This window comes from Malania oleifera, chromosome 3, assembly GCF_029873635.1.
Source record: "Malania oleifera isolate guangnan ecotype guangnan chromosome 3, ASM2987363v1, whole genome shotgun sequence".
Lineage (NCBI taxonomy): Eukaryota > Viridiplantae > Streptophyta > Magnoliopsida > Santalales > Ximeniaceae > Malania > Malania oleifera.
The window spans coordinates 98,637,213-98,649,447 of NC_080419.1; the positions used below are offsets into that span (position 1 = coordinate 98,637,213).

Genomic DNA, 12,235 nt, shown 5'->3' on the forward strand with positions numbered 1-12,235 from the left:
AAAAAAATTAAAAAAAATAAGTTAGTTGCATTTGAAAATATGAATTTTGGGCTTAGATTTGTATTTGTGTGGATTTCGAAAAAACTCAATAAATTTTGTATTACATTTTTTTTTCCTAAATCCACACAAGTCCAAATCAATCCAAAGCCTGTTCAAACATAGGAATTGTTTGTTTTCATTTTTATTAATTATTTTAAAAGTTAGAAATAAAAATAAAAAGTTATTTTACACATTTGAACAAAATCTTCATTTTCTATCTTTTTAATATGAATAATTACAAATGAAAAAAATAAACTGAAAATTTTTATAATTTTTAAAAACTAAAAACACAAAAAATAAGAAAAAAATTATTCTTTATAACTGAACGGATGAAGTTATTTTTTTCGAAATCTGGCTTATATATATATATATATATATATATATATATATATATATATACATATATATTTGTATATTTACAGCAGGTATATACGCATGCAGCAAGCAATATGCATGCTGGCGTACGTAGTACAGCTTCTCAAAGAAGTAAAATAAAGAGCTGGCAATCGAATGAGTATGCGTGGCCTCCAGTGTTAACTGCTACTTACGTGAAAAACCATCAATTGTTTGCCAGGTTGTGTGTGTGTGTGTGTCTATATATATATATATATATATATATATATATATATATATATATATAAATTCATTTACTTTTTTTTTTTTTTGGTAAAAGAGGGCGGCACCTCCTAGTTTTACCAGAAAACACTTCACTCATTAACAAGTCAGGGGAATGATTCGATTAGATTTGTTAGGTGTTCCTTCTATGTTATCTTTTAGAGTTTTATTTGTTTTCCAACTACAGTTGTTTAGTTCTTAGCTTTAGTGGTTGTTGGTCTTTGATTTTTTTGGTTTGGTTTATGTTGGTTTAGTTAGTTTTAAGATCTTGGAGTTTGCTTTCGTTATCCTAACGTCTCAAGATTGTAAATTCATTTACTTACATCATCATTTACTTATTATTAAATAAGTATTATTTAAAAAAATTATTAGAACAAAAATACTAACTCGGCCTACATTTTGATAAAAGCCTTAAGAATTTTTCTTAAGATTCAAAAATTCCAGTAACCTAAGATTTAAAAAAAATATATCATAAGACCATCAACCTCTCTTAAAATTTATTGAAAAAGAACACAAATATTTTCTCAAACTTTATATATATATATATATATATATTGAATTTAACATTATATTACTTACCCCTTAAGCCTTTTTTGAATATTTTTATTTTTGAGGGAGTGGTCCTCCCATTGAACTATAGCTAGCTGCCTCGGTCCGACCTCTATGTATGTGTGTGTGTGTGTGTGTGTGTGTCTCTATATATATATATATGTTTATAGAGAGCACTAGCTGCAGCAACTTCCTCAAGAGTCAGAGAGAGAGAGAGAGAGAGAGAGAGAGAGAGAGAGAGATGGGTGGTACTGAGTCTGAAATTCCGTTTATTGATTTATCAATGAAGGGTTTAGGGGCAGATGAGGAAGGGGAAGAGTGGAAGGCGGTGTGCAGGAGAGTGAGGGAGGCGTCCGAGACGCAGGGATGCTTTCTGGTGGGATACGACAGGGAGAAGATAGGAGATGGGCTGAGGGAAGAGATGGTGGTGGGGATTACGGCTCTGTTCGATCTGCCGGAGGAAACGAAGAAGAAGCACCACAGCCGGCGAGCTTACTCCTCCTACCTGGGTCACTCCCCCGTCGTCCCCCTTCACCAGAGCTTCGGCATAGAAAATGCCATCGACCCCCATGTCGCCCAAGCCTTCACCTCCCTCATGTGGCCTCCCCATGGAAACCCCTCCTTCTGGTAATCCATCATTTTTACCTACTTACTTCTGCATGTATACGATCATTATTCATCGTTTCAAACCTCTCTCTCTCTCTCTCTCTCTCTCTCTAGAACTTGCTTTTTCACTCAAAAATTTTCAGCATCGTTTTGTCCTTTGGTTTTTTTCCCAGTGAATTAAGGAGATCGATGAGCTGAGTAGTGTTTTTTGAATTATATATTCATCTCTCTTTTTCTTTGAATGTCAATGCAATAACTTAATTATTGTTCGATATTTTGGATATATAGGATGGGATACGAGTGGAATAAAATAGTAATTATATAAAATTATGAAGACCAATTCTATTAAAGTTTATAATATTACTGCATATCAAATAATGACAATTAAACTTTCATATTAACACAAATTAAGTGTGAGCTGTAAACTCTTTAGTAAAAATTTTATCAACTTCAAAAATTCAATTTGAAGAAAAAATTTAACCGGCGAGTATTAAAATTTGAATTATGTATATTTTTTGTTGTCATTTCGAATAATATATGACCTTATATGCAAGGTACATCACTCCGACTATCGTGTGTGTGTGTGTGTGTATGTGTACATATTTAATTAATTAATTAATTAGGTTTTATTCATATATTTTGATTCTTCATAAAAATGCATTAACAAAAAAAAATTTATAACAAAAAAATAAATTAGTTTTTTAAGTGGCATCTCATTTTTTGAGAAATATTGCTGATAACCAGCACATAATAAGAACAGAGAAGTAAGATGATCACATGTCCACTTGTACATAATTTTTTTTTTTTTTCTATTTTTGGCATGCAATTAAAATAATCACAAGTTTGTAATGAATAATATTATTCTAATATTTGAATTAGTCCGTATGATGACAAATTTAGAAAATCCAAAAATATTAATGATCGCTGACATATAATAAGAACAGAGAACTAAGATGATCACAAGTCCACTTGTACGCATTTTTTTTTTTTCTAGTTTTGTATGATGACAAACTTAGAAAAGCTAACTCATTAAATGCAAGGGTGCATACAGTTTCAAAGTTACTGTTCTATATATGCAAATTGAAGGGCACATGTCTTTCCATGACATGGCCATGAGAATAGGATCATTGACTTATTAATGTGAATATATGAGTAATGGGTTCTTTAATTTGTTTGCGTGTTCTATTTCTAAGGGCATTAATTAGGGGTAGGCAACCCCCATACAAAGGGACAATTCACAATAATCCACACACAGCCAAATACAGCTCTACTCTCACATGGTGTGTGCTTGACCCACGACCTAATTCCCAAGTAGATCGTTGGACTTCATCCATCAATCCTCTTCAGTTCTGCCAGCTCATTCTAGCAATTTATCTTAAAATGATTTTCATCAAATTTAAGCTTCTCTTTTTTTTTTTTTGCTTAATGGAAATTAAAATTTCATTCTTCAAGAAAAATTTGTCTTTGTATTGTTGTATGTTTCGATTTAATAGATAACTTCTAACTAATATGTGTTATTATATGTCATTTTTTTCCTCTTTCTTCTTTCTCTCTCAATTCATGACAGTTCACAGATGATTTCCATGAGCTCCAAGATGTTAGAGCTAAACCTTCTCATTTTAAAAATGATTTTTGAGAGCTACGGTATGGAAAAGTATTACAATTCTCAAGTGAAGAATTCGTCAAGCATTTTTCGTCTAATGAAATACAAAGTTCCGCCAAACAGCAATGACTCTGCCCTTGGTCTAGTGGCTCACACAGACAAAAATTTGTTGACGATTCTATGTCAAAATGAAGTTAAAGGCCTCGAGATTTTCTCTAGAGAAGGCAATTGGGGGCACGTGACCGTTCCCGAGGGATCTTTCATAGTATTTATTGGTGATATGCTTAAGGTATGTATCTGTTTCTCTCACCTTCCTTAAAAATATTGCTCTAGAAAAGTATTATGATTAGCCAATAGTGTACCCTTTAAAAAAATTAAAGAACCATTTTTGACGCTTAATAGCGAGCAATCTGATAAAAATCAGAGCAAAATAGACTAGAAGAAAAAGAAATATAGAATCAAAGGAAGAAGGAGAATATAAAAAAAAAATAACTCTATTCGATTATATTTTTACAACAACTTACAACCCCTATTTATACTTGTAATTGGAGAATGATGGAGTAAATACAAAATCAATCCTAAATAAATTTCCACGCTCTTTTCTATAATAAGAAGATTTGCTGACTTTTCTCAAAGGAAATATCACGTAATTTGGGCCTCATGGTTGCTCCTTGATTTGTGGTCTTCTTCAACACTCCCCCTCAAGTTGGTGTGGATATTTACAACACCCAACTTGCATGCCGAGTAGGTAATTAAATTATGCAAGTCTAAGAGCTTTGATAAATAAATCAGTGGGTTGCTGACTTGTGTGCATACGAATTGTTTGAATGATCCCATTTTAGAGTTTTTCTCGAATCATATGACAATCTATCTCGATATGCTTGGTTCGTTCATGAAACACTGGATTTGAGGCTGTCTGTATAGCAGCTTTGTTATCATAGTACAGTCTGACTGGTTGAGAATATGTCATTGCAAGATTTGAGAGTAAAGATTTTAACCAAGTGACCTCACAACATGTAGAGGCCATAGATCTATACTCTGCTTCAGCTAAGGAGCGAGAGACCATTGTTTGCTTCTTGGACTTCCAAGAAATGAGTGATTTTTCGAGCAGGCTGCAATACCCGGTGACTGATTGTCTAGTGTCCCTGTAGCGTGCCCAATTTGCATCACATTATGCATGGAGTTGGATTTCACTAGAAGCCGACCAGAAAAGCCCCTGGCCTTGATATTTCTTAATGTACCGCAAGACTCTGTGTGTTATATCCAAGTGTGGTATACGTGACTTGTCCATAAACTGACTGAGTAGATGTACTGAATGGGCTAGGTCTGGTCTTGTAATAGCCAATAAATCAGTCTTCCAACAAGTTGTCTATACGATGAAGGATCTGTAATGAGTTCACCTTCACTCTCACTGAGTGCAAGGTTTTTGTTCCATGGGGAAGTTGCTAAGCTTAGCTCCAAGGAAGCCAGTGTCTTCCAATATCTCAAGGGCATACTTCCTATGAGATAGAAATATTCTCTTGGCTGAACAAGCCACTTCAATTCCCAAGAAATACTTGAGAATTCCCATATCTTTGAGCTTGAAGTGGTCACTTAGAAATTTCTTGACCGCATTGATCTACTCCAAACTGTTTCCTACAACGATAATGTCATCGACATATACTAAAATGGCAGTGAAATTGTTTTTATGGGATCGAGAGAAAAGTGAGTAATATGGCTTGGTCTGTGAATATCCTATATCAATAAGGGTGGATGAGAGCTTGGCATACCATTGCCTCAAAGCTTGTTTAAGGTCGTAGAGAGACTTAATGAGCTTGCATACTCTAGTCTCCCCCTTTCATCCGAATCCCGGTGGAAGTTGCATGTATACTTCTTCTTCTGGATCTCCATAGAGGAAAGCATTGTTGCCATCAAGCTGATGAATATGCTAGTTTTGCACGGAAGCAAAAGCCAAAATGGTGTAAATGGTGGTCATCTTGGTGACTAGAGCAAATGTATCGGTATAGTCAATGCCTTCTTATTGACTGTAACCCTTGGCAACGAGGCGAACCTTGTATCGATCAATGAATCCATCTAGATTGTATTTGATCTTGTAGACCCATTTAAATCCAATAGGTTTCTTACCAGGAGGGAGATGAGTGAGGATCTAGGTATTGTTGAGCTCGAGAGCATCAATCTCAACACGCATGGCAGTATGCCAATTTGGATCGGTCATGGCCTACAAGAAAGAATGTGGTTCTTTGGCAAGAGAGATAGTTATGGTGAAGGCACAGTGAGAAGGAGTTAAGCGAGAATAATAAAGGAAATCAATGAGAGGATAAGGAGTACCTGATGAACAGACCAACGCAAAGTCAAATGATTGAGTGGGCCGAGATGGTAGAACCTGTTCCACATGAAAATCCTTCAAGTATGTCGGTGGCTGAGTGGGACGACTAGATTCTCGGGGCACTGGAGAAGGAGATTTTGATGGTGATGGTGATGGTGACGGAATGGGAGATAGGTCATTTAGAATATAGTCAAGGGAAAATACAGGACAAGGTAGGATAGGGTCTGTAGGTTCAGGTTTAGAAGAGGCAAAAAGGAAAATATCTTCATGAAAAATGACATCTTGAGAAACAAAGACTTTGTGTGTGCTAAGATTAAAGAGTTGATATCCCTTTTGACCATACGGGTAACCAAGGAAGACACATTGGATGGCTCGTGGGTCGAATTTGGCTGGGTTCTAAGAGTGAGTGGAAGCAAAATACAAGCATCCAAATACTTTCAAGTGATTATATGTGGGTTTGACACCATGCACTATTTTATAAGGAGATAAACCTCCCAGAATAGGAGAAGGTGTGTGGTTAATGAGATAGGTGGCAGTAAGAATAGCATCCCCCCAGAAGTGTGTAGGCATATGTGCTTGAAAGAGTAAGGATCGGGCAACATTGAGAAGGTGACGATGTTTGCATTCAACCACTCTGTTTTGTTAAGGAGTGGAGACACAACTGATTTGGTGAACAATACCCTTAGGTGCATAAAATGTGGGCATGTGAAACTCTGGCCCATTATCACTTTGTATGATTTTTATGGTGGTGGAGAATTGGTTTTAATAAGATGTGTGAAAGATTGCAAGAGAGAACAGGTGTCAGATTTGTGGTGCATTAAGTAAACCCAAGTACTACGGGTAAAATCATCGACAATAGTGAGAAAGTAATGTGCACCAGTAGTAGAAGAGGTGCGATGAGCCCACCAAATGTCAACATGTAGTATTTCAAAAGGTTTGTGGGAAGAAATGGAACTTGTTGGAAATGGAGCACGAGTCATTTTAGCCAATGGGAAAATTAAACACGATTTCAAATTAGAACTACAAATTTCTAGTACTTTATTGGAAAGAACAGACAATTTTTTATTGGACAAATGTCCTTAACGTTGATGCCAAATATGGGAAGTCAAAGTGGACATGGCCACCTGACAACAAGCCTTTCTGGTGTTTGCAAAGTGGTAGAGGTCGTCCCGCTCAATTCCCATTCTAATCATCTTCATCGAGCATAGGTCTTGAATAAAACATAAATTAGAAGAAAAGATAATGAGACAACGGTGTATTTTGCATAACTTAAAAACAGAAATTAGGTTGAAATGAAAAGTTAGGACAAAAAGAACACTATCTAAAGTGAGAGTGGGAGAAAAGAAAACTAATCCAATATGAGCAACGGTGGCATGGGAGCCATCCGATAATTGGACTGTCTAACCATGAATTGAAAAAAATTGGGTCAGAATAGTGGGTGTGAAAACCATATGGTCTGTTACACCACTGTCGAGAATCCACAAATGATCATTATTGGGTGTACCTACCAACAAAGATTTGACACTACCTACTTGGTGTGCCATGGATTGCAGAGGGGTGGTACTGTTGAGAATAGCCAAGAGTCGCTGGCATTGCTCGGGGGTAAAAGAAAGACTGTTGGTAGTGGAGGAAACTTGATTGGCACTATGCTTGGAACCATGTCAGGCTTAGAGTTGCGAGGTCCCAGAGGGAAGCCATGGATGTGATAACAGCGATCAATAGTGTGCTTGTATTTCCCACAATGACTGCATTTGAGATACTTTTTAAGTGGACCTGGTAGACTATCTTTCCATGGTGGATAGTTGGAGGCCGCCAAAGCAATGACTTTAATGGATGGCGGAGTTAAGATGCTATGGTGACGTTCTTCTTGCATGACCTGGGCATAGGTACGACTTAAAGTTGGAAGCAGATGCATCAATAGTATTTTTCCACAAGTTGCAGCATAGGATTCGTTGAGGCCCATAAGGAAGGTCAACATATTGTTAGATTCTCGCTGGGCTAGATTGTTCTTACGGGCACCACAAGTGCAGGTACCACAGATGCAAATGTGCAGGGATTGAATTTCGACCAACTCATCCCATAAGCCCTTCAACTTTGCAAAATATGTTGTAACTAAAAGAGAACCTTGAACAAGATTATTGATATCATGTTTAAGTTTGTAAAGATGTGGCCCATTGACTTGAGAATACCAATCTTTTAAATCGGTCCAAATGACATAAGTAGATTTGCAATAGATTATGCTGGAGGAAATATCTTTAGAAAAGGAATTTAGAAGCCAGGATATAAACATGACGTTGCATCGTTTCCATTGTCGTGCCTCAGGTAAGGAACTAGAAGCTGTGGAAGAACCGTACCATTGATGAAGCTAAGCTTGTTTTTGGCCTCAAGAGCGAGAAGCATTGCTTGACTCCATGAGGCATAGTTGTCTTCAGTAAGTGGAGTGGTAACTAAGACCATGTCGAGGTGATCGGAAGGATGAAGGTACAAGTGATGGGTAGGGTTATCAAATTTCTCTTCCTTTTCAGCCATGAGGAAAAAATGGAACTTTTTTTCTTGAAGTACGGACTGGGTCAGGATCAAACCAGATCGGGGTGCGGTCTAGGTGCGGGTTAGCTTGGATGCGAGTTGGCCTGGGTGTGGATCACAAGGATCCGGGCTTCCTAGTGTGGGTCACCTGGGCTTAGATTTGTAGCACAAGCTTTGGGCTAGACATAGGTTTGGGCTCAAGTCAATAGAGCTGTGAAAAGAAAAAGGAATAAAACAACCCAAACTAAAACAACTAAGTAACCCAAAAAAAGTAAGGAGGTCGTCTTCAACCTTGGAACAGCAAAAGAATATGCAAAGTTTGCACCCCACTTGTTAGACAAAAAAAAAAAAACACCAAATGAGAGCAGAAATAAAAAAAAAAAAAAAAGAACAAAAGGAACAATTAATTGTTCAAAATGCTCCCAAAATCAAGAACACCGAGATTTTGTAAAATAAAAAAAACCACATTCAATGTTTGACAATAACATTGATGTGAGAAAGAAAAAAAAAACACCTCTGTTTGGACCTTTAAAGGATCGATTCGCTCTGATACCATGATAAAAATTAGAGCAAAATAAACCAGAGGAAAACAAATATAGAATTAGAGGAAGAAGAAGAATATAAAAAATATAACTCTATTCAATTATATTTTTACAACAACTTACAACCCCTATTTATACATGTAATTGGGAACGATGGAGTAAATACAAAACCTCCTAAATAAATTTCTATGCTCCTTTCTATAGTAAGAAGATTTGCTCACTTTTCTCAAAGGAAATATCACATAATTGGGGTCTCATGTTTGCTCCTTGATTTGTGGCCTTCCTCAACACAATCAAGAATAGTTAGTTAATTACACATTATTAACTACTTTCTTTTTAATGTTAGACTAAAATATTCTTAGTATATATCAATGTTTTAAAAAGCTTAATCATGGTTCACCTTGAGGCTTAATATATATCAATTTTTAAAAGGCTTAATCATGGCTCACCTTGAGGCAAGCCTCAAGGCAATACAAGTCAAACACACCTTTGGACATAATCTAAAATGCAAAATTCCAAAATGGTCAACACATTACATGTTGAAGCTTACGCATTTGTACCAAAGGTATGCCTTTTGCACCTTTTTGATTGTAACTTTTGCACTTTGGGTGTGTGATTCTCAAGTTAGATTTGACTATAAAAGTTTAACTCCATGCTAATATAGGAGGATTCTCATTAAAAATAAATTGAAGTTTGTGCAGCTATCACTTGTCATGATTTATGTAATTTAAGTTAGCAATTTTTCAATGGCCAACAAGTAATTTGCAAATTACATATAATTTTTTTTAACATTATACTTGTGAATTTAAAAAAAAAAAACTACATTATATTTGTGAATTTCTTAATTTTTTATATTTATTTTTAGCATGTATATAATTTATTTACATGTTTTTATCTTAAAATAAAATTCTCAAAAAACTTAAGCCCAAACTCCCTGAAGCTTTTGCCTTATCTCTCAAGGATTAAAACACCTCACATTATGCCTTCACCTTTTAAAACATTGGTATATATATTGATTGCACAAACTTAATTGCATTACTTTGATTAAAAAAAAAGTCAATTAAATTCAAACATCCCCACTATTATAAGTGCGTATTCTTGAATTAATGAGATGTAAGGTATTGCTTATTTCTATTTAGCCATGTAAATGCATTTCTATTCAAACATCAACTTTATTATTATTACTGTTACTACTATTTTGATTTTTGCAATTGATTTCTAATTATTTTGCTCCATGGAACTCCTAGCTACTTTTTTACAACAAAAGAACATATAATTATCATATAAGAAATTATTTTGTTTAGAGTATTTAATTCTTAATTTTTGTGCATGTGAAGTCAACATATACATAACTTAATAACCCAAAATTGGTTTCAAACTCAAGTGAAAATGAAAACATTTCCTATTGAGTGGAATTCCTAAGTTAATAATAAAAAAATTACACACATTTCTCAAGACATTGATGAATTGAATAACACTTAATTGTTGCTAGGCTTGGAGTAATGGGAGACTTCATCCAGCAAAGCACAGAGTTGTGATGAGTGGAGAAAAAGAAAGGTACTCCTATGGTATTTTCTTAATGCCAAAAGAAGGAGTGCATATTGAGGCTCCACAAGAACTCATTGACAAAGAGCATCCTCCCCTCTATCGACGCTTTACTTACGCAGATTTCATGTCCTATTATGTTTCTAATATTAGTGAAAATGCCCTTGAGATTTATGCTGGTTTTTAACTTAGAATATAACTTTGAAAAAGTCGTGATGTAATAAGATTTTGATTAACTTGTTTTGCACTATTGGCCTATTTGTTATGATGTAAGCATTGGGGGCTAGAGTCGTCAAATCGTGGCTTAAATAAATTAACATCAAATTTCAAAGATCTAGTTTTATCTATGTATTTCTCTATGATAACATGTGTCATGGGTCTACTTGTCGTTTGTTAGTAAACTTGAGCATTTTATGTTAAAAATATTAAGTACATGGATATATAGTAATTCTTGAGAAAATAATGTGTAGATGAGTAGATGTCTCATTTTGACCCACATCCTAAAAAATGTATTATATTTGGCATGTTTAAAATGGAATACTTTGAAATCTCTTTCTCTTTTATTTTTCTAGATGAATTAACCTTAGACAAGCATTTAGGGGATAAAATAAGTAAAATAGTCCATTCTAATAATTCTTGTGTGAGCTTAGGTAGGATATGAAAATCATTTTTGAATTAAATCAGAATCTAATAAAAATGAAGGGGGGAAAAATGGAGGAAGGGAAAGCTGTGGTTTTTGTTATTTTGTAGTTTTCTCTTTTCTTTGCTTATGAACAAATTAAATTCTTCGTCAGGTCCTCTTTTTCAAGACATGGGAGAGATAGAAAGAAATTGTAGATGAGAGCAGCACAAAGTACAAAATCTTTATCAAAGTTCTATTACAAAAGTTGCAAGATACACTACGAAAGGAAAGTTCTGCTGTAACTCTACATTTTTACAAAGATATTTCTTTTACTATAAGGTTTTTTCTATTAATTTGAGGCACATTATTGGGTGTTGTCATACATGTTGGTGCGTAGAAGCATGCTTATGCTTTAACTTCACACTAATTAGTGCAATTGAAGTATGGTGATAGTTATTAGATTTGATGAAATTGTTTGCATGTTGAGTGTGTGTTTTTAAATGATGTGTATGCATGTTTTTTGTTTTGGCCTTCTTGATAAAATATTATGGTTTTGATTCTCCATTCAAGATAACAACTTCTTTGAATGATCTCAATTAGGAGATATTTTTACTTATTTTTCTCAAATAAAATATTATGGTTCCTATTATTGAGTCATGTGGTTACATGACAATGATCTATGGAGGTTTATGTTGTGATTTGTGGCTCATATATTAAGTGGAATGCATGTACAATGAGAAAACATGGTAGAACATAAGAAGTTGGTTTGCAGCATCAAATCATCAACGGTTCCCTATAACTGTCGACGGTTTTCCCAAGTGCAATGAAACAGTTGACGATTCTAAGCTTGTTACTTCAATTGTTTGCTCTCAGTATTAAATCGTCGATGGTATGTCTGAAACTGTCTACGGTTTGGCTCGGGTTCCCAACGTTGGTTTTCAAATTTTAAATTTTGAGACATTGGATAGGTTGGGTTTCAGAGGAAAAACCTTCAAGAGGGTTATATATACATTGTATATGTTGTAACTCTAAATTTTCAAGAATTTGGAGACAAAATAGTAACAAAAACACTGTCGATTGCTCCTGTGGATTTAGACATTACCAAACCACGTAATTCTTCGTATCATTGTTATTGCTTTCATTATAATTTGTGTGATTGTTGTTCAATATATTTCACCGTTGATTTGTTCGTTATAAGATCAATTTATTTCGTTGTGCTTTTTTTTTTTTCACAACAAATTGGTATTAGAACATTGTTGTAA

The 12,235-nt window shown here is 34.8% G+C and overlaps 1 protein-coding gene across 1 annotated transcript; it reads left to right on the plus strand.

The window, feature by feature from the left end:
- The first annotated feature begins 1,371 nt into the window (after positions 1-1,371).
- On the plus strand, positions 1,372-10,682 carry LOC131151141 (probable 2-oxoglutarate-dependent dioxygenase AOP1). The gene is made up of 2 exons (XM_058102386.1): positions 1,372-1,830; positions 10,299-10,682. Exons 1-2 carry the CDS (start codon positions 1,445-1,447, stop codon positions 10,342-10,344), a joined length of 432 nt encoding a protein of 143 aa, XP_057958369.1. The 5' UTR covers positions 1,372-1,444; the 3' UTR covers positions 10,345-10,682.
- Positions 10,683-12,235: the final 1,553 nt, after the last annotated feature.